Genomic DNA, 24800 nt, shown 5'->3' with positions numbered 1-24800 from the left:
TTAAATGATATTTTAGCGAACAAATTAAATCCATTTTCATGAACATATTCCGAAATCTTGTAAGTGAAACGAAAATAATATGTTTAGGGTCTACTTCACAACCGTAATCTGATTGATATTCAAAGGATAAGAGGTTGAAATTATTATGAGTCCCTCCGGGGGCTACTGCCGGTCCCAAGCCCGGATAAAGGAGGAGGGTTGGGCATGGGGTTAGCGTCCTCATCCCGTAGAAAACTAACTCGCTAAAAAAACGCTAACCAGAAAAAATTATTCAAACCTTTTAAACTCTGCCCTGGGAGTCAGAAGATCTTCATTTAGAAGAATTATGACGCCTCATGATGAAAGCCGAATTCCTTCGGAAGTTACGAGGCCGATGCCCCTTCTGACAACCAGAGCGACCATTTATTTAGGTACATGGAATGTTCGTACAATGTGGGATACCGGGAGAGCATTCCAAATTGCTGCAGAAATGAGAAGATACAACCTAGAGGTACTTGGGATCAGTGAAACACATTGGACACAAGTTGGACAACAACGACTAACTACAGGAGAGCTCCTGTTATACTCCGGCCATGAAGAAGAAAATGCACCACATACACAAGGAGTTGCATTGATGCTGTCCAAACAAGCGCAAAATGCGCTTATAGGATGGGAATTTCATTGACCAAAGATCATCAAAGCCTCCTTGAAAACAAAGAAAGAGGGCATTTCAATGAACATCATCCAATGCTATGCGCCTACCAACGACTACAATGAAGACGCTAAAGATCAATTCTACAATAGGCTGCAGTCAATCATCGAGAAGTGCCAAACAAAGAACCTGACCATTCTGATGGGAGATTTCAACGCCAAGGTTGGAACGGACAACACTGGATATGAAGACATCATGGGACGACACGGACTGGGAGAAAGAAACGAAAATGGTGAGAGATTTGCAAATCTATGTGCCTTCAATAGGCTGGTCATAGGCGGCACCATATTCCCACATAAACGCATGCACAAAACCACATGGACTTCACCGGATCACTCTACACAAAACCAAATCGACCATATTTGCATCAACAAAACGTTCAGGAGGATTATAGAGGACGTGAGAACCAAGAGAGGAGCTGATATAGCATCAGATCATCACTTACTGGTCGCCAAGATGAAATTGAAACTCAAGAAGCACTGGACAACGGGGCAGACAGTATCACAAAAGTTCAATACGGCCTTTCTCCAGGATACTAACAAACTCAACAAATTCGAGATAGATCTCAGCAACAAGTTCCAGGCCTTTCATGATCTACTCAATGGAGAAGGAACTACTGTGGAGAGCAACTGGAAGGGGCATCAAAGAGGCAATCAATTCAACATGTCATGAGGTTCTGCGCCACAAGAAGCACCATCACAAGGAATGGATCACTGTCGATACACTGGATAAGATTCAAGAAAGGAGGAACAAGAAGGCAGCGATCAATACCAGCCGAACAAGAGCAGAAAAAGCCAAGGCACAAGCTGAATACACGGAAATAAACAAACAAGTGAAGAGGAGCATCAGAACCGACAAACGTAAATATGTGGAAGATTTAGCAACGACGGCGGAAAAGGCTACAAGAGAAGGAAACATGACACAACTGTAGGACATAACAAAGAAACTCTCTGGAAATCACCGTAAACCAGAACGACCAGTGAAAAGCAAGGAAGGCAAGGTAATCACCAACATTGAAGAGCAACGAAACAGGTGGGTAGAACACTTCAAAGAACTGTTGAATCGACCAGCTCCACTGAACCCACCCAACATCGAAGAAGCACCCACGGACCTCCCAATCAATGTTGGCCCACCAACAATTGAAGAAATCAGCATGGCAATCAGACAAATCAAGAGTGGCAAAGCGGCAGGACCAGACAACATCCCAGCAGAGGCACTAAAAGCAGACATACCGACAACTGCAAGGATACTCCACATTCTCTTCAGCAAGATTTGGGATGAGGAACAAGTACCAACAGACTGGAAAGAAGGACTTCTGATCAAAATACCGAAGAAAGGCGGTCTCAGCAAGTGTGATAACTACAGGGGCATCACTCTTCTCTCAATACCGGGAAAAGTCTTCAACAGGGTATTGTTAAACAGAATGAAGGACTGCGTAGACGCCCAACTTCGTGACCAACAGGCAGGATTCCGTAAGGATAGATCGTGTACAGACCAAATCGCAACTCTACGGATCATTGTGGAACAATCAATTGAATGGAATTCATCACTCTACATCAACTTCATTGACTACGAAAAGGCATTTGATAGCGTGGACAGAACAACACTATGGAAACTTCTTCGATACAAAGGCGTGCCTCAGAAGATAGTCACTATCATACAGAGTTCATATGATGGATTAAGCTGCAAAATCGTGCATGGAGGACAGTTGACAAAGTCGTTCAAAGTGAAGACCGGTGTTAGGCAAGGTTGCTTACTCTCACCCTTTCTCTTTCTCCTGGTGATCGACTGGATCATGAAAACGTCAACGTCCGAAGGAAAGCGCGGGATACAATGGACATCTAAGATGCAGTTGGATGATCTAGACTTCGCAGACGATCTGGCCCTTCTATCCCAAACGCAACAACAGATGCAGGAGAAGACGAACAGTGTGGCAGCAGTCTCAGCAGCAATAGGTCTCAATATACACAAAGGGAAAAGTAGGATTCTCCGACACAACACAACATGCACCAATCCAATCACAATTGACGGAGAAGATTTGGAAGATGTAAAAACCTTTGCGTACTTAGGCAGCATCATTGATGAACAGGGTGGGTCTGATGCAGATGTGAAGGCGCGGATCGGCAAAGCAAGAGCAGCATATTTACAACTGAGGAACATCTGAAACTCAAAGCAACTGTCAACCAACACCAAGGTCAGGATTTTCAATACAAATGTCAAGACAGTTCTACTCTATGGGGCAGAAACCTGGAGAACTACGAAAGCCATCATCCAGAAGATACAAGTGTTGTATGTCAACAGTTGTCTACGCAAAATACTTCAGATCCATTGGCCGGACACTATTAGCAACAACCTGCTGTGGGAGAGAACAAACCAGATCCCAGCGGAGGACGAAATTAAGAAGGAGCGCTGGAAGTGGATAGGACACACATTGAGGAAAGCACCCAACTGCGTCACAAGACAAGCCCTCACATGGAATCCTGAAGGCCAAAGAAAAAGAGGAAGACCAAAGAACACATTACACCGAGAAATGGAAATAGACATGAGAAAAATGAACAAGAATTGGATGGAACTAGAAAAGAAGGCCCAGGACAGAGTGGGTTGGAGAATGCTGGTCGACGGCCTATGCTCCATTGGGAGTAACAGGCGTAAGTAAGTAAGTAAGTATGCTTTACAATCATTGATATCAGTTTCAACTAGATCTTCAGAGTGAACAATCAGGCTTGTGTAGAAATTACCATATCCTAACTCAGTTTGTTGATAAGGCGTCTATAATAACACATGTTATTTTGTAAATGTCCTAAATAGTGTACAATCAGATTTATTTGTGTCAGATATCTGTATATTAGTAGATTTTTTAGCTAGAAAAAACCAATTATATTGGTCGGTCTTTTGTCATCCATTCATTTGAAAGCCTAGTGCCATTAACTGAATATTCGTCAACACTATTTACGGTCATATCATACAGATTTAGGAATTCGCTCATATACTACTACATATGTCCTTCATAGCACTTATCTATCATAGAGATCAAGCATATCACAAGTTAGGTAATGGATGACAAGTCGTTATTTTACGATAATATGGTTCTCAAAAACACAAAACTCTATTATGCGTAAACATAAATTTTAGGTGACGCTAGATGATTTGATACAGACGTTAGAAATACACGGGCTCGAATTTCATACTAATCAAAACTCATTTTTAAGGCGCACCTTCCACTCATTCTCATAACCAGGAACACTACAAATGAGAAATCGAAGCCACAAGTGACTTCTTGTGGAAGTGAGCTGATTAAATAGAGCAGCAACTCAGTGATTATATCACTCAGTTTTCCATCATTGGATTTCTAATTCTAAGTACGTTCACTCCTATCATTATTTCTAACGCAAAGCTCCAGTTAAGAAAACATGTATAAACAGTATATTAATTTCGGCCTCCAAAATATTTCAATGAGAACATCCTTGGCTATAATATTGAGTGTCGCACATTCGAATTCCAGAGAAAATACAAGTTCCTTCTAGATCGCAAATATACATTGTTGACAAGTACAAACTAAAATGAAATATAATTCCATAGATTGATGTTTAATATATGATACCATTTAACATTCTAAAAAAAAATTTGGTGGTGAGTCACTTAGAAAAGAGGACAAACTGAAACTTGATCAACTTGATTGTATCCGTATTAAAGATAATGCAACATTATATCGGTTAATACAATGATATCAAATGATGCAGATATCAAATAAATTCAAAATACCCTAATAAAAATGGGAATTTTCAATTCATTATCAAAAAACATATGAGTCACAATATTCTTCAGTTACTTTCATGTTATCATATCAACGAAATTCAAAAAAAGGTACATAGGTAAAGGAGAAAAATAGATGATTCTAATTAAATGTTTTCAACTATGAAACTATTTTATTTCCTATTCAAATAATTATCTCGTTCAAAAATCTAACGTTTATTTAAATTTATATAAAATTTCATAAGTGATTTTGTAGGTAGCGATCAAATGAATGCCATCATCCAGAAGATACAAGTGTTTATTAACAGCTGTCTACGCTAAATACTTAGGATCCGTTGGCCAGACACTATCAGCAACAACCTGCTGTGGGAGAGAACAAACCAGATCCCAGCGGAGGACGAAATTAAGAAGGAGCGCTGGAAGTGGATAGGACACACATTGAGGAAAGCACCCAACTGCGTCACAAGACAAGCCCTCACATGGAATCCTGAAGGCCAAAGAAAAAGAGGAAGACCAAAGAACACATTACACCGAGAAATGGAAATAGACATGAGGAAAATGAACAAGAATTGGATGGAACTAGAAAAGAAGGCCCAGGACAGAGTGGGTTGGAGAATGCTGGTCGACGGCCTATGCTCCATTGGGAGTAACAGGCGTAAGTAAGTAAGTAAGATCAAATGAATTGAAACACATGAACTTACAACCAATTATGAAAGAAGAATAGAAAATATATATCAGATCAATAATGAAAAAAGGAAGAAGTATCTACGATAACGATAACTTTAGAAGAAAAAATGTAAAGATGAAATTTCCCATTGTTAATTTAATAAAATAATCTGTATGATAGTTTTAACAAAGAAAATGTAATAAAAGAAGAAACCAATAACACAAGGTAATGTGAAATAAACAGACGATAGATTTCCGTGTTAAATGATAAATGTATTAACTTTTAGTGAATTCAAGTATAATTGATCATATTCTGTTAAAACTTCACTCTTATAGTGATATTTGTAACTTAAATTAAAATCAGTGATCACATACTGACCAGAATTAAACTAATCGTAATGAGAAAACACTTGATTAATAATTGAAAATTAGAGAACATTTTATGTTTGATATTTCTGAGTCATTCACATTATGAAATTGTGGCAAATTGTGACCAGCTTCACACAAAACAACATCAGAATACACCGCATTACTTAGTGGAATCTGTAACTTAATAGTGTACCAGGATAGACTATGATTTTCGTCACGGATTACCATTGAAAATTGTGATTCATTAAATATCTCTATAGACGGAGATGGAGACATTTTAGGGGTCTGCATCCTTGACATCATATGAATTCACACAAGATACCTTGGAATTCCTAATAATCATGGTAATGTTCAATCTTTTCATCAAAATCCAATGCCACAGATCTTAAAAATCAAAGATACCTAAACTCATTACATAAAAAAATCACCAAATTAGATTATTTAAAAAGCTATTGTGGTGTTTGCTACTGATATCGACAGATTTAAGTAGTATGTACCATCAATCGAAAGTGAAATGCCTGACGGCAGAATGTTAAGAAGATCGAAGAAAAGAGAACGAGAACAGAGAATGATTGGTATAGAAACAAAGGAACAATCAAGTCTGAGACAATTGATTGACATTTTGCAAATGAAGTAGTCACTGTATGGTCCTCAGATTTTACTAAATGATTCTATAATTTCGTGTTCGTTTGTCCCCACTTATGTTCTCGTACAGTACACTACCATTTTTAGATAGTTACAAAAAGCTTTTCTTATATCATATGAATGATAATTTATAACAATAATTTAGGGACTTTTGAATAACTCCGTCCAAGTTAAAAATAAACACGGGCAGATTGTGGTGAAAACCCTAACTCTAGTTCCTAACCCTAACGTCTAACTCTTAATCGTAACAATAATTCCTCAAACTAACTCGCAACCCTCTTTTGGCTCTAGTAAGTAGATGAATATTCTTAAGTTCATTTTAGCTTCACCAATGATTGTCCATAAATTATGGTCTCATATTATATTGGATAAACTTGATGAAATGATTTGCACAATCGTAGAGAATGAAAAATCAATAATCGTATGTGATTCGTACAGCTTCTGTCCCATTTTACAGTGTACCAATGATGTCTGAGTCATTCACATGATTCGTTACAATTTACTCTATACGTTAAATCCACAGTCATATGAACATATTACAACACCTTAGAATGTTATAAAATGATGCAGATACAGCAGTGTCAGATTATTGTACTCATATTATTATGTTATTCAGTTGTATTCTGATGAGTGTCCACATTATAGTTCAAGTAAATTCTAATTGTACTTTAATGACTTGGTAACATAATGGTCATTTACACAAACTCAATCATTACTAGAATCATTTTCAGGTTTATTGAATAACACTGAGTTACATTCGATGTGGTAGCATATATTACAGTGTTTCTCACTTTATGAATCCTCTGGTTTTGTTGAACTTCAATTAAGCCAAAATACATTATAGAGAACTTGTAAAATTTTGTCTGCATTCTTGATGCGCCCTTAGTTTTAATATGATCTCAATAACATTGATATATATATATATATATATATATATATATATATATATATATATATATATATATATATAAATCTGAGAGTATTTATCCATCAGTATATATTGTATAATTTTGTACAAAATACTGGTATTCAACAGTAACTTCAATGAATAGACCCACACACATATCAAGTGTTCGAGTTATCAAATAAACTGTTTAAGCTAACAAAAATTGATAGATCAGCTCTAATGTAGAAATAATTTGTATTCAATCTTTATCTGAGTTCAAAATGAATATAAATAATTTTTTTAAGATGTTTTCTCTACTTGTTTCTTACAAATATACTAAGAGTTTATCTTGTCTTTTAATAAGTACATCTAACTGACGAATCCTGAATAGGACATAATTCAAGTCCTGAATTCTATTAATTGCTAGAATGAAAATTAATAAATTTTTTTTTAATTCAAGAGATATCGAGGTATTTATTCGAGGAATCGATTTGTCACGAAGGTCTGGTTAAGTTTATTACTGAATGTTAACAAATACATAAACGTAAAATTTGAAAATAATAATAAATGCAGTTCAATCCATTAGACTGACAAGTATTAAATTAAACAAAAAGAGTGGTGGTGATCTTATTGGTATCTATTAGCCAAAAATATGAGAATTTTAAGTTATGGCACCATAGATATTTGTTCATAGACTAAAAAAAACTGAATTTTAATCCTATGAACTTTGTGAATTCCATATATTATCGGGTGTTTAAGTTTAGTGATTTAATTATATTGAATCGCATATTATTTCAAGTACGAATCTATATATGATTTCATGTAAATCATTAAGAAAATAGGCAAAACCATGAGATGATTAACAGTTTTGATTCAGCTTAATAAATGAATATAGGAAAGTATCGTGGGAAAGTATAATGTTACTGAATATTAAGTAATAGATATTTGAATAGCCTTATAATAACATATCTGTAAGATGCGAATCCAAATTTTCCAGAAAATATCACTTTCTTAAGTTTACTGATTTGTCTCGTTGATAAATCCAAACATTAATGGAACAAATTTACTTGTTGAACATCTACAATCATCAAATATTATGTGTAATATACTATGAAAAGAATTCATTTGATTCAATGGTTATATTGTGAAACTGAAAAGCATAATTGATTGGATCAATCTCTATCAAATGATATTGCACTGAGTCAACTGATAACAACTTTCACTTTATAGTTTTTAAATGTTTATACTTCGTTTTCGGCCAAGTTTTATTTTTTATTGGACCTACTTCTTAATAAGCCTCATCTTTGTGTAATTCAGTCAAGTAGCATTCAATCGTTAATATCAGTCGACAAAGGGTTATGATTACTTCTCCACTCAACGAATTACTAGTTGTAAATTTATTATTTATTTATAACAATCTATTCAATGCTCAATTTACTCGAAATTGGTAATGATACCTACAAACTCATTGAATTACTAGTTGGTTTATTGATATAGTGAAGCGAAATTCCTAGTTATGTTATGCAAACTCGTAAAATTTCATCTAAACATTTTTAGTTTTTATTATCAGCAGAGAAGCCCTTCGTTTTGACTGACTGTTATATTTCTCTCTTATTACAACCCAGCTTTCCTATCGCTTAGTATTCTCGACACCAATCCATCCGACAAGCCCCCAAATCAGAACACAGTTGGATAGGGAGGAGACCACATCCCAATTAACAAGTTTAGATGGAAATAAGAAGCACAATAGGAAAAACGCCAATATATTTATAGTTTTTACATGAGAAGATTCTAGAGTGTTCTCCAAGTATCGACTGGCGCTGATTGGATAAAAATTGACGAATCAGCGTGCGCCAAAGCAATCGTGCATTGAGCATGCCCTAATCCAATCTATGTTCCGCTAACACTGACAGAACATCCTCAGAGTGTGGGTGATTATTAGATCAATGCATAAGGACATGAAAAAGGATTTTTAAGGTTTTCATCCACTGTCCCTGTATAGTAAAACTTACAAATCTCCACTTTCCATCCAATCAAAGCTACTGATCACCTACTCGGGGTTTCACACATCTGCCAATCACAGTATTAAAGGGTTAGCCAGTGCCTTTTATTTGTCTTGTGGGGCCCTTGAATTTTGTCGTCGTTTAGATCGAACGATGTTGTCGAAAGGGCTCTCGACTTTAGTGGCCCGAGATCTGACTCCAAGTAGATCGTATGAATGTTTGTTATTACCTACCCTCGCATATAATCATCGACTTAAATCACGTTAGTCAATAACGGAATTAAATAAGTCAAATAACGACAATGGACTTTTGAATATACACATATTTTGCATATAAAGCGAATGGAATAGAGAGAAGAGAAACGACGCAGAGTTGAGATGGCCGGTAAGCCAACTCCCCTTTAACCAAGTGTTAATCAATACTTATAGTTACACACACGTAAGTTCAGACATGTGATGAGTAATGGGATAAGGAATGTACACACACCTACGCGCTCATATAAAAACAGTCAAGATTGATAAGCGGATAAATAACAAGGTCAGAATGTGACTCAAGTAGAATGAATAAAGTAGGATGTTCGAAAGCTAGAATAAGGTATATGGGCTTAAAATTATAATCGACACTACAGTCTTTACTTAACAACGACGAGATTAGATACATAGGATACAAACCCTCACAACATATACATAACTAGGATCTTTTTAGTAAATAGTCTATGTAATAAGTTTGTAACCAATCAGCAGTAAGTCAGGCACAGAAAAAATACTATAACAGACAATGATTCTGATATGGAAGCTTACATGTAGGAAAATACCGAAATACCACTAGTAGTTTGTTAAATAAATGTACAACAAAAATATGGTAACTAGCTGAAGAACAGCTCCCGAAATACTGGATTCCTCTTACTTATCGAATAATGAGACGGATGAATAACCTCACACATTCAAAACGTTTAACACAAAAAGCACAATTAGATATTGTTTAAAATCAGATGGACATGGGGTACCGAGAAATAAAAAAGCTTCCAAAGCAATGTAGTCTTAGCATGTTACAAATTTAATGAGCAAAATTGTTATGTTTTCACATTTGTACGAAACTCGTATGGTGTTTTCACAGATAAAGATGCTACTATTACTTTAACCTCCTTGATAATGGTTGTCTCCACCTTAGTTTAGTCAGGGTTTGGCCAATTTTATAACTCAACCAGCCGAAATTCTCATGAAAAACACTCATCAAAATGGGCTTGTTAGATGTTGAAATGTTGGTTATCGCATTAAATTTGTATTACTGACACAGATCAAAGACTGTACTGTTTTCAAGTTACATTTTATTTAAATCATAAGCTCGATTGATATTTCACAACAATATAACGTTTGTCAACTGTCATTTAGCTGCCAAACGATACAATTTATCTAAGGTTTTCTGTGTACGAGTACTTTTTGTCCCAGAAACAGATAAACCCCAAGATCAAATCTGTCAACACTTTCACATTAGTTTTCATCTAGAAGTATGTTCAGTGTTGGTGTGTTAAAGATTATGAAAAATTACCTATGAAGGAAAATGAATATATATAGTCTGAAGTCACATTTATGGAAGATGAAGATACACTTAATGACCAATTTGACCCAATCATTTATACTTTATCTAAATAATGTGATTGATAACGACTGGCTCTTCATAGGCAACCTCTTGAACTAATCTACTCATGAATAGTTGATGAATTAAAAGATTGCCCATGAGTTTGTATAGCATCAGGCACTACATTTACTTAGTGGGTAAAAGCAGTTTGTCAACCAAAATAATTCTAATTTCTAACCTACTTTATGACTGCGTTGCAATTTATACTAGCACTTTAGTGAAGGAGAACAAGTAAGGACAACCGATTATAATTAGCACAAAATGACAGATGCTTGGTAAAATTTAAAAAAAACCATACTCCAATATTTTATTTGCAAAATGTTCATTAATTGTCTCAAATTTCATTGTTCCTGCATTTCCATACCAATTGCTTCCTCTTCCTGTCCTTTCCTACTCGATATTCTCAACCTTCTGCTTCCAGACACTATTCCTGACTAGCATTATATACTACTTATTTCGACATAAGTAACACATACCACACTTGTCCCCCCTTTTAATAAGCATTCCCGTGACTCGTATCTATGATGATCTTGAAACCAACTCTGCAGTCGACTGGCATTTACGCGCTCCTGTTTGTCTTCTCTCCGGATCGTGTAAACTGAGCCACGTCTCTCCGTGACAGTGTACGTTACTTCCTACTTCGGGATCCGCTTTCCTGACCATGGTCCCCCTGCTATGTTATCTTTTCATTCTTTATACTTTACTAGGGCCTCATTGCAAAAGGCTTTCAAGTTCCCCTCTGTTGTTTCACCCTCCTTTTCTCTGATATTTGTTTCTTTTCCACGTTCCTTATTGCCTCTCTCCTCTTTTTTCTTAACCTTGTTGCCGTCCACTTCTGTTGTTGTGGCCAGGTCTTGTTATGAATCGGAAGTCGTGGCTGTCTACCATACATAAGCAGAAAAGGTGACTCCTTAGTTATTCCTTATATGAAGGCACGATGCGCCAGTAAAATCAATGGTAGCTCTTTCTCCCAGTTTCCTCCATTAGAGGCTAACCATTGCATTCCCAGTTGTTTCTTTCTGCAAACCCATTCGTCTGAGGGTGATACTTTGTAGTTCGTATCCTCTTTATGCCAAACTGCTTTAGACGGGCTTTAAACTCCTTACTTTCAAAACAGGGACCGTGGTCGGGTTAATATCATCTTCGGTATTCTGTGACACGCTGCAATATGCTGGATCACTACGTCTGTCACTGCTTTTGCCAGCTGGTCGGCAATGGGTACGGCGTCTACCTAACATGTAGCATATTCCGTCATCACTAGGAGGTACTGGTTACCGCTCGCCGTCTGTGGAAACGGTTCCATCACATTCACCAACCATAGACCACCGACTGCGGTTACTGGGAGTGACTGTAATGACGGTTGTGTGTATCGATCGCTTTTCATTAGTTGGCACTACTGGCAAATAAACACGTATTGGGCCACATCGTCTCTCATGCCTGGCCAGTATACACTTTGTCGTAGTAAATCCGTCTTTCTTGCGATATCTTTATGCGCTGCCTGGTGACACTCATGTATCATATTACGCTGCCAGTCTTTCGGGATCACAGCCACTCATTTTTTATCATAGACCTGCCAGGTCAGGACTCCATATTCGTTCACACTCGGTCTTTGTTTCTGCCGAGGCAACATGGTTACCTACTTGTCCATTGCTCGCTTGTCGACGTCTGCTCCCTCTTTTATCACTCTGAATACCTCTCGAAGCTTAGGGTCAGCTTTCTGTTGCCGGACGAGTTCTAGTGGAACTTTCTGAGAACTATTCACCGTGTATGCTGTTAATGGAAGCTTGGCTTCCATGTTTGGTCCTCACAAGTAGTCCGCCATTACATTTTCCCCTTCTGGAACATGGCCGATACTGAAGTCGTACTCCTGCAAACATATCATCCGTCACGCCAACTTCCCCCGGCGCCTCTTGCCGTTTTCAGCCACTGAAGGGGTTTATGGTCAGTCTCGACGTGGAATCGTCCACCTAAAAGGTACGGTCTCAATTTGCCTACTGTCCACACAATTGCTAATCACTCCTTTTTGATCGTTAAATACTTCTGTTCAGCAGGTGTGAGAACGCGACTCGCGTGTTCCACCACTCTATCAGACAGACTCAGGACGGCACCTATATCATGATCACTTGCGTCTGTGGCCACTGTAAACGGTTTCTCAGGTTCAGGCAGTCTGAGCGTCATCTGGCGGTCGTCTAGCATGTTTTTGGTTCGATTGAACGTTTGTTGGGTGGTCCACGTAAACTAAGTGTTGCTAAACAACTTATATAGGGGTGGTGGTTTTATTTCTCCGTTTCCCACTTTATGCCCCAACAACGTGACGCTATTTTTTGCTATCTGCTACTTGTCCTTATTAATTCGAAGTCCAAGTTCTTCAATTTGCTTTGAGACCGCTTCCACATGCTTGACATAATCTGTTTCTGTATGACTGTACACAACTACATCGTCACCATACACCTCAACGTTATCTAGATCCCTGAACAGTAGTGTAGCACACACCACAGTATGACAGTCTTATATTCCCATCGGATTAATCGAAGGTCAGTGGAGTCACAGATTGTTGTGTTGAGGTAAGTTTAATGTATTTTTATAAAACTTTCTGAAGTTATGTAACTAAAAGACGTGATTATTTTTTACTGTACTTATGACATTCCTTGCAAGCGTATTTCATTTAGGTCTTTTACCAACGCTATATGCAAGCTTCCAGTTATCAGTGATTTAAAAAAAAAAATTGTATTATTCTATTCTATTATTTTTCATTGATATGAATGTATGCAAAATTGTAAACTAACAAAAATATTTAGGTTACTTATAATTACTGAAGTAAAACTTGGACACTTTCATGAAGTTGAAACACAATACAACTTATTGACTTAAAGTTTTGTAAACATTTTAAACCAAAAAAGACACATAAATTGTTTACCAAAAATCAGGTATCATTTTTAGTCATCTTGGAATTTTTTGCAGTAAATACATGTATTCATTTTATATTCTTTTTTGTTTATTCGATGTATTACAGAATGGTATGCTAATGATGATGATTCAGTTCTGTTTATCATGATAATTAGTGTTTATTGTGAAGATAAAAATGGCACTGAATGAATGTAAAATAAATTTGTTCATTATAAATAATTTCTTCATTCATTCAATTATTCACTGTTTTCGATATGGTCATTCTGAATAACATTGTGTGTATGCTACCCACTTTGTGTGCTGTGTAATAATAATAATAATAATTAATAATGATAATATGAAGTTTTTAAATGGGTGGGGATTGTTAAGATTATATATGTAGGCACTCTTGAAGCAAAATGGTTTCATTCAGAAGCCTTCACTTTTGTTCACACCAATATTATGTGTCTGTTTCAAGTAGAAGTCCGTTTAAACGAACGCAGCATAACCAAAACTAACCATCTTAGATACAAACCTACTCTATAATTTTGGTTTCCAACTTCATTTCTGAAACATTTCCCATAGCTTTATTAACTATTATGTTACAGTGTAGGTGTACTCTGATAATAGTTTCTATTCACTACAATACCTATTATGATTGAATAGAAGTAGAAATAAGGAATTTCTCACTAATTAATGGAAATATGTTGTGCAAATTATTTTCATATAAAGTCCTTAATCCTGAAAAACCATAAATCAAAATAAAATAGCTCCCAGTTGCTTTGCAATCTTTTGTAGTGTTTCAAATTATGTTAATATTTAAAATCCCAGATAGTTACTCGGAAAAACTCAAAAAAGCCAGAGAAAATGCTGAAAATACCTTGACTAAGCAGTGCTCTTTAGAGAAAAGTCTAGCAAGGGTCTGAGTGTCCAAGCACGAGATTTTCCAGGTATTTAGATTTAGGTTTCTGAAATACTTTCTATGGTTATTTGCAAATGAAAAACACTTTTGATTATGAAATTAATTTTTTTTGCCTACACAATACGCGAAAACCTGATGAGACAAAATTTATTTAAAATAGAATGATGGAACTCCATCTCTAGCCCCTCTACGGTTACCGTCGGTCACAAACCCGGATAAAGAAAGAGGGTCGGTCATCGCGTCAGCAATCCCATCACGCAGAAAAACCCTCACTAAAAGAAACACCAAGACCTCCACATCTCAGGGGAATTATGAGACACAATGGACATCATGGATGCAGCTAGAGGCTTTGAACCTCTCAGATGACCTAGCTCTTCTATCCTATACATACTAACAAATACAAGTGAAGACAGTCAATGTAGCAGCAGCCTCTGAAGCAGTAGGCCTCGAAATTTACAAGGGGAAAAGGAAGGTCGTGATGTAAATGAAGATACACTTTGATAACGAGTTCTAATACGAAAGAAGTTTAGGTTTAATGCTTTCTAACAGTTGTCTTTACCCATTTGGTATCGAATAAAATATACTGTGAAATGTTTATAGCCAGAATGAATCCAAGTGACATTACTAAGTTCTCTAAGTTGGATAGTTTATTTTGAAATAAGCTTTGATGATCATAATGTCTTATAATCAATGTGGTAAGACTATAATTTATGGACGACCTTTAAGAAGTGCTTATATGACCTTGAAAATAACCACCTACTAGCTAGGACTAAATGATGGTCATAAAGCAGTGCGAGGAATTATAATTATGATTTACAGTTGATTTGTTAGGGTTAGGAATTAGATTTATGATTTTTATAACGACCTGACATCAGCTATGCTACCCAAATAATATTTAGCTAAATGAGTGTATGAATTTCGCGTTAAAATCCGAAACCTGCTATCTTAAATCTGATTGGTTCGTCTATAAATGATAGTCTCGCCATGTTTCCACCTTTACATTCAATGTATTACTTTTGTGAATAGTTAGGAATGTTTTTTTCTCTACAATATGTGCATCTACAAATGATGTGAACATTAATGCTTTGATTTAATAAAATCACAATTGACTGTCGTATTCACAACAGGTTTTGGTAAAAAGTTTTTATTCTCTAATTGACAGATGCTACGACTGTTTTGTTGTTTTTTCTTTTGTTCTTGTCATGTTGATGAATAAAAGAACTGTGTGAGTTATTGTTAATATTGCGGTAGGTGAGACTGAGAGACGAGAAAAAATTGAGACAATTGAAATCCACATTGATTAGCTTCAATTGTAATCGAGATTGTTAGAAATTAACTACCATAATTTAATCATTTAAAAAATTAGGAAAATATTATTTTACTAATGTAGGAAAACAATATCAAGCAGAATATGTGATGATAGTGTGAATAGTAAATGGACATAGACTATAAAATAACTGAGCATAACATTAATAACTCATTTTAGTTCGTGATTCTACAAAGAGAAAATTCTTGAAATAATGACTTTTATGTATTACATGTGCAAACTACTAAATTCACCCATTCCACGATATTGTGTGACCCTTGCTGAATTCAATTATTCCCAACTAGATCAAATCGATAGAACCAATCATTATGGAAATAAGTTACATTTGAACACAAGCATATTGATTATTTCATTAGTTTGATGTTTATAATAGTGAGACTGATTTAAATAATTAATTCTGAATAATTAACCCAGCAGTAACGTGGTTATCATGTAACATGAAAGCCAATATTCTGATTTTCTAATAAATTGAGAGGTTTCACGTTGGCGTAACAACCAGATAAGGTTTTAAAGGCCTGTTCATCTGACTCCGATTTGAAGGAACGTATGGGTAATCCATGAATATAAATCTTCCATTTAACCCCGTATATTACATCTAGGCTAACACCGTTTGTGAGACGATGTCAATGAGAAGCCATATGCGGGTTGCGTTGGATGAATTTATTTCAGGCAGTCGTTTATTTAGACAAACATCAGGAGAGAGAATCGGTAAAGCGAGGCGAAGAAGACAAGTGTGCCAGCTCCATTTGATAAAACATGACTCACTATTTTTAGCCAGACAAAAATAAGCTTTAAAAAATGTGATAAGTAGAGTAGGCGATACGCACACTCATATAAAAACAGCCAAGGTCAATAAGCAAATAATTGACAAGGTCAAAAATGTGAGTCAAAAAGAACAATTAAAAAGATCTGTCCGGAAGCTAGAACAAAGCATGTGGTCTTGCCAAAGTACTAGATACTATAAGGTAAACTACTCATTAAGTGTTAAGTGGAATCCCAGTGACCGTCTATTTGATATTAATTTGTGATTTTAACTTAACGTTCAAGTAATTAAATCGCTCATGCAATTTAATATTTTAAAAGATATCAAAGCCCTGAATCCATCAAACACTTTACATTGTCATGCTGAGCTAGATATCATCCTAATTATTGGAAGATATATAGTTTATGATTTTAGATAATGAAATATAAAGTTTTAATGCATTGTAATATTTTCACTTTATCTTTCCACCACTTCTTCATTATGAAGCTTTCATGAATTGTTTAATATAATTTAGTTTAACGGTAGTGTTGAAACAAGGCTTTAAACAAAATTCATCCAATTAATAAAATAACAAGTGATAATGATGTGCAAAAGTGAAGAATCACTAGTTGTTTAATGACCTTCATTTTCATCCCTATTTTTTTTCACTTCAATACTTTTCATGCAAATTTTCCTAATAGTTAGGCAGACAAAAGTTTTGACTTTTAATAAATATTACTTTATGAGTTCAACTATCAACTTCGTTGGCAAACTGACTATCAAATTATTTTAATCATTCCATTTTCTTAATTACATCAATTGTTCCATCACAATTGTAGTTATGAGATTTGTTAAGGTAAATGATCGATTTTACTAGATCATTCATTAAATACAAAATTAGTTAATATATAAATAGTCATTTATTATTGTTAATAATGATCATTTAAATTTGATAATCGATTTCTTGTTCAAATTTCCATTTGACCTATTTATTTAAATAAAATATCTTCTGTTTTTTTTGTATTTAAACGAACACCAATCGTTTTGTTTAATTCTATAGGATAAATTTGTTCAATGTAACGTTTTGGTAATCAAATTGTAATTTTTGAATTTTAAATAAAGATAATTTACACTTAAATGAATCGTTACATTATTTTGCTTTTTATCAGTAAACTCCTTAATAGAAAATTTAATAACAAGTTTATCGAGTTCATTTTCTTTGAAAAAGGCGGTATCATAAAATATTTTCTTTTTTTTGGGTTTAATATTTATGCAACGTTAGTAAGTAAAGTGTTTTACTCACTGTAAATTAATGCTTTAATTATATTATCAGAAGGGGTTTTTTTTGTGAACATTTTAGTAATTCGAATAGTTGAAATCATTAGATACTAATCATCTGATTACTAGCGACTGACTTCGAAAGAGACATTTCCTGGAGTTCTAGTGAGAAGTCGTGACCAATGGAGTTCAACCAGGTCGTTGTGAGATAATGGTGTACGGTGGCACAATTTCGTGGATTGGTTGAAGTTAGACATTAACACCGTTGGATGCCGGCTCAGTGGTTCAATGATTAAGTGCTCTCGTGCGAGACTGATAGGTTCTGTGTTCGAACCTCGTGGGGGTGGGATCATGGATGCACACTGCTTTGTTTGAGAAATTATGGTTTGATGTTAAGATTCTAATTTAAAAAATATAAATAGTTGATACTTAAACATTTTATACATTTACGAGCAAGTCAGGTAACACAATTAACTCTAATGTAAAATATGATTTAATGAACTGAGCAACATAGATTCATTTGAAATAACACAGTTGAATAAGTGTTATATTTCCAATATATGGGACTATTTAATTTTAATGAAAATTTGTCAAAAAATGAATGACCACCTTGACTAAAAATTAGAAGTCAAGTATCCAGGTGACATTATTTTTCACTCACTGAGATTGTTTCACTTATGATTTTTACCTTTTGAGGAACTAGCCAGGTATCAGTTAATATAATTATTTTAAAAAAATAGGATAAAATTTGGTAATTCAGATGAATTAAGTCAGTTCAATCGAATACTCGTAATCGTCTTTTGAAAAGCCGATAGTGATTGTAATTTAGACGTAGAATTGTATGATTAATCCCATAGAATGTAAATAGAATAAATAAATTACAGAAAAGTAGATAGGTTATATGTAATATTTATGCATAACAACACGTCATTACTAATTCTCCATATATATATATATATATATATATATATATATATATATATATATATATATATATATATATATATATATATATATATATATGGAGTTAGTTATAATACATTACATCCTACGACCACAATGAAATTGGACGTCAATGTTATCTATTCATAGTTCCATTGATTTGACTACATCCAGGTTTGTTTATGGAAGAGTGATATCGTCAGTGAAATATCAATTAACCAGAAAATTACTGCACGAGTCTTATGATGATGAGGTGTGCATAAATTTCAAGTTTCTGTTAAGAGATAGCTAGTAAATGAAAGACGGCTGAAGTTATTGTCGTCAAGACGTTGCTCTTCGCAAATTTAATTCAGACAACACTGCAAGCCCTTTGTACAACAATTCAAGATCCCCATCATATTAAAAGACTAATATTTAAGGAAGAATATTCTTTTCAGTAAATTCTCCTCAGGTTCTGCAATTTATATATCCAAATTAATAATTTGAAAAATGGCCAGGTTAAGGACAAAGTATGTGCATTTAGGATTGTTAAACAAAATGCAATAAAATTGTTAATGTTGATATGACTCAGATAGAATGTTAACTTGAATCTGTAAATTTCTTTTACTTTCTTCATAAAAGTGAGCTTAACTTCTTTAACTAAAAAAATTCTTTCCGGTTATATTTTTCATAACTGAACGGCCTCTTCCATTATTATTATTAATATTATTATTGTTATTATTTCGCTCTCATACACTAATTCTTGTTCATTGTTGCTCTTCTTTTTTATTATGCACATAATTCCTCCCCCTATCTCTTCGCAATCTCATTCTTATTGTGTGGTGCATACATATTTGGTGCCTCCTTGTAGCAATGTTTATGTGTTCAAATAAAATAAAATGAAAATTCCCCTGATATGTGAAGGTTTTCATAATCCAACCAACAGTTAGATGAAAGAGAAAAGGCAAGAGCAAGCAGCCTTTTCTGACACTTTTCTTCACTTGGAATGGATCTGAGAGCTGCCCTACATACACGACTTTGCAGTGTAGTATGTCGCAAGAAAACCGTATAATGGTGATGACTTTTTCTGATAAACCGTAGTGTTTTAAACTTTCCACCTAATTACATCACAAGGTCTTAAGGAGTGTAGATCAACTAGCAGAGTGTTACCCAAAATGGATCTCTGTAATAAGTTATGGTTTCATTCTCTTGTAAGTAACCAAGAAAAATTTTAGACTTTTCTTTTTACCTCTTTAGTCGTCCTATGACAGAGAACCCGATTATCGTAAGTCGGCTCTTCCTTATCTATAACAATATATATTACCACGTTTTTCATCATGAAGTCTATGTTTAATTCACACTCGTTTTAAACAGCAGACCAGTTCATTGTTGTCTAAATTTTGGAAGGGATTTTAAGATAATATGCATGCAAGAACATGCACCTGAACCAATAAGTATTGTTCATAATGAAATTTCTGCCAACAGTCATAACCACATATTTATGCTTACAACTACCACTTAGTAGATCTCAAGGTCAAAGGTGTTTGAAGCCTATCTAAGTGATGGGAGAAAGCAGTAAAATTATCCTAAAATCAGACTTCAACCTAAGGCTGTCGTGCCTAGATGGTTGTGGTTCAAAGTACTTTTGTTAACTGATCATACCAAGTAGCCAATAAATGTCAAGGTCAGAAATTTAATGTTTGCGTTAGTCATTTACACAGATTATTCGTTTGTAATAAATAGTCAAGTGATGACTCAGCTTACTTCTAGTAGTTATATTCACGCATTAGCTTTGACATAGATGTGAATATAGATCCTTTGAGGTCTAAGTGTTTAGATGCTTGATTTTAGGAATTGACTTTAATTTGGTAAACATTGTCTGTGAATATATTCATCTAGTTAAAAAAGAGCTTTAGTAATTGGCGTACAGTGACAAGTTTTGGGATCACTTAATCAACGCAATTTGTTTTCGCAAAAAGCTGACATCGTGTTTAAGATTAGCTTATATTAATTAGAAGCATCTCATAATAGACCTATTATTTACAACTCAATGATATATATATATACCTGAAAACTATCAGTTATGTGTAAATATTCAGAAAAAGACCTACAAAAAGATTATGGTAGTGTTATTAATGTGCTAAAAATACGTATACAGTATATTAGCTCCAGTTTAATACATAATAACTCTGCCTGGAGTCCCTCCGGGGGCTACTGCCGGTCCCAAGCCCGGATAGATGGGGAGGGTTGGGCATGGGGTTAGCGTCCCCATCCCGTAGAAAACTAACTCGCTAAAAAAACGCTAACCAGAAAAAATTATTCAAACCTTTTAAACTCTGCCCTGGGAGTCAGAAGATCTTCATTTAGAAGAATTATGACGCCTCATGATGAAAGCCGAATTCCTTCGGAAGTTACGAGGCCGATGCCCCTTCTGACAACCAGAGCGACCATTTATTTAGGTACATGGAATGTTCGTACAATGTGGGATACCGGGAGAGCATTCCAAATTGCTGCAGAAATGAGAAGATACAACCTAGAGGTACTTGGGATCAGTGAAACACATTGGACACAAGTTGGACAACAACGACTAACTACAGGAGAGCTCCTGTTATACTCCGGCCATGAAGAAGAAAATGCACCACATACACAAGGAGTTGCATTGATGCTGTCCAAACAAGCGCAAAATGCGCTTATAGGATGGGAATTTCATTGACCAAAGATCATCAAAGCCTCCTTGAAAACAAAGAAAGAGGGCATTTCAATGAACATCATCCAATGCTATGCGCCTACCAACGACTACAATGAAGACGCTAAAGATCAATTCTACAATAGGCTGCAGTCAATCATCGAGAAGTGCCAAACAAAGAACCTGACCATTCTGATGGGAGATTTCAACGCCAAGGTTGGAACGGACAACACTGGATATGAAGACATCATGGGACGACACGGACTGGGAGAAAGAAACGAAAATGGTGAGAGATTTGCAAATCTATGTGCCTTCAATAGGCTGGTCATAGGCGGCACCATATTCCCACATAAACGCATGCACAAAACCACATGGACTTCACCGGATCACTCTACACAAAACCAAATCGACCATATTTGCATCAACAAAACGTTCAGGAGGATTATAGAGGACGTGAGAACCAAGAGAGGAGCTGATATAGCATCAGATCATCACTTACTGGTCGCCAAGATGAAATTGAAACTCAAGAAGCACTGGACAACGGGGCAGACAGTATCACAAAAGTTCAATACGGCCTTTCTCCAGGATACTAACAAACTCAACAAATTCGAGATAGATCTCAGCAACAAGTTCCAGGCCTTTCATGATCTACTCAATGGAGAAGGAACTACTGTGGAGAGCAACTGGAAGGGGCATCAAAGAGGCAATCAATTCAACATGTCATGAGGTTCTGCGCCACAAGAAGCACCATCACAAGGAATGGATCACTGTCGATACACTGGATAAGATTCAAGAAAGGAGGAACAAGAAGGCAGCGATCAATACCAGCCGAACAAGAGCAGAAAAAGCCAAGGCACAAGCTGAATACACGGAAATAAACAAACAAGTGAAGAGGAGCATCAGAACCGACAAACGTAAATATGTGGAAGATTTAGCAACGACGGCGGAAAAGGCTACAAGAGAAGGAAACATGACACAACTGTAGGACATAACAAAGAAACTCTCTGGAAATCACCGTAAACCAGAACGACCAGTGAAAAGCAAGGAAGGCAAGGTAATCACCAACATTGAAGAGCAACGAAACAGGTGGGTAGAACACTTCAAAGAACTGTTGAATCGACCAGCTCCACTGAACCCACCCAACATCGAAGAAGCACCCACGGACCTCCCAATCAATGTTGGCCCACCAACAATTGAAGAAATCAGCATGGCAATCAGACAAATCAAGAGTGGCAAAGCGGCAGGACCAGACAACATCCCAGCAGAGGCACTAAAAGCAGACATACCGACAACTGCAAGGATACTCCACATTCTCTTCAGCAAGATTTGGGATGAGGAACAAGTACCAACAGACTGGAAAGAAGGACTTCTGATCAAAATACCGAAGAAAGGCGGTCTCAGCAAGTGTGATAACTACAGGGGCATCACTCTTCTCTCAATACCGGGAAAAGTCTTCAACAGGGTATTGTTAAACAGAATGAAGGACTGCGTAGACGCCCAACTTCGTGACCAACAGGCAGGATTCCGTAAGGATAGATCGTGTACAGACCAAATCGCAACTCTACGGATCATTGTGGAACAATCAATTGAATGGAATTCATCACTCTACATCAACTTCATTGACTACGAAAAGGCATTTGATAGCGTGGACAGAACAACACTATGGAAACTTCTTCGATACAAAGGCGTGCCTCAGAAGATAGTCACTATCATACAGAGTTCATATGATGGATTAAGCTGCAAAATCGTGCATGGAGGACAGTTGACAAAGTCGTTCAAAGTGAAGACCGGTGTTAGGCAAGGTTGCTTACTCTCACCCTTTCTCTTTCTCCTGGTGATCGACTGGATCATGAAAACGTCAACGTCCGAAGGAAAGCGCGGGATACAATGGACATCTAAGATGCAGTTGGATGATCTAGACTTCGCAGACGATCTGGCCCTTCTATCCCAAACGCAACAACAGATGCAGGAGAAGACGAACAGTGTGGCAGCAGTCTCAGCAGCAATAGGTCTCAATATACACAAAGGGAAAAGTAGGATTCTCCGACACAACACAACATGCACCAATCCAATCACAATTGACGGAGAAGATTTGGAAGATGTAAAAACCTTTGCGTACTTAGGCAGCATCATTGATGAACAGGGTGGGTCTGATGCAGATGTGAAGGCGCGGATCGGCAAAGCAAGAGCAGCATATTTACAACTGAGGAACATCTGAAACTCAAAGCAACTGTCAACCAACACCAAGGTCAGGATTTTCAATACAAATGTCAAGACAGTTCTACTCTATGGGGCAGAAACCTGGAGAACTACGAAAGCCATCATCCAGAAGATACAAGTGTTGTATGTCAACAGTTGTCTACGCAAAATACTTCAGATCCATTGGCCGGACACTATTAGCAACAACCTGCTGTGGGAGAGAACAAACCAGATCCCAGCGGAGGACGAAATTAAGAAGGAGCGCTGGAAGTGGATAGGACACACATTGAGGAAAGCACCCAACTGCGTCACAAGACAAGCCCTCACATGGAATCCTGAAGGCCAAAGAAAAAGAGGAAGACCAAAGAACACATAACACCGAGAAATGGAGACAGACATTAGAAAAATGAATAAAAATAGGATAGAACTGCAAAGGAAGGCCCAGGACAGAGTGGGTTGGAGAATGCTGGTCGACGGCCTATGCTCCATTGGGAGTAACAGGCGTAAGTAAGTAAGTAAGTTAATACATAATGTTGCTAATCTTTGAAAATGCACTTAGTAATTTTTCGTTTCTTACAAGAATCAAATTTTATAGGATCTAAGTCTTGGAAATATTATAAACATGGATCTATGTTGGATTTACTTCAAATTCTTTCGTTGAGATTTAACAAATAAATTTTTCCTCATTAATGTCTCACGTCACCTCGGAGCCCAAATACTGTGGAACTATTCGATCAAATTTAGATGAAATTCCTAATATGGATTTATGTTTTTCATTTCGTATTTATGTCGACTATTTTACGACCCACTGAACCGTCCTAAACATTTATTCAGTATACTAATCTTGAACAGAACAAGTGAAACAGAAATTTGAAAATTGTTTTGTTTTACCAAGTGCCATCCAAAATTTGCATCGTAAACCGACCTCAGCATAACAGTCATTGAAAAGAGCACTGGATAGCTGTTTTGTTCTAGTATGGGACTACTCGTCAGCGCATACTCGAGGCCTCACCAGCGACTAAGCGACTAAGACCCCGAAATTAGCTAGCTAAACTAGTGAGTCGGTATACAACCATTCATATTTATTGGTGTCCAACCACCTATTTTAGATTCGATTGAATTGAATTCAATTAAAAATACGGAGATACTTCTCAAAGTTAAGATTTAGGGTTAGAATTTTGAGTGAAG

General features: G+C 36.1%; 1 protein-coding gene across 1 annotated transcript; it reads left to right on the top strand.

Moving 5' to 3' along the window:
- Nucleotides 1-417: 417 nt before the first annotated feature.
- Nucleotides 418-2646, top strand: CFDP2_18 (Craniofacial development protein 2). Its single transcript, XM_035734078.2, has one exon. It carries the CDS (start codon nucleotides 713-715, stop codon nucleotides 1361-1363), a length of 651 nt encoding a protein of 216 aa, XP_035590082.2. The 5' UTR covers nucleotides 418-712; the 3' UTR covers nucleotides 1364-2646.
- The last annotated feature ends 22154 nt before the right edge of the window (nucleotides 2647-24800 follow it).

Source organism: Schistosoma haematobium, chromosome 3, assembly GCF_000699445.3.
Source record: "Schistosoma haematobium chromosome 3, whole genome shotgun sequence".
NCBI lineage: Eukaryota > Metazoa > Platyhelminthes > Trematoda > Strigeidida > Schistosomatidae > Schistosoma > Schistosoma haematobium.
Note: the sequence above shows the minus strand (reverse complement) of the source record. Positions and strands in the feature narration are given on the sequence as shown.

Excerpts from the sequence above, each read along its gene's own strand:
- CFDP2_18 (XM_035734078.2), top strand. The coding sequence starts at position 713 with ATGAACATCATCCAATGCTATGCGCCTACCAACGACTACAATGAAGAC.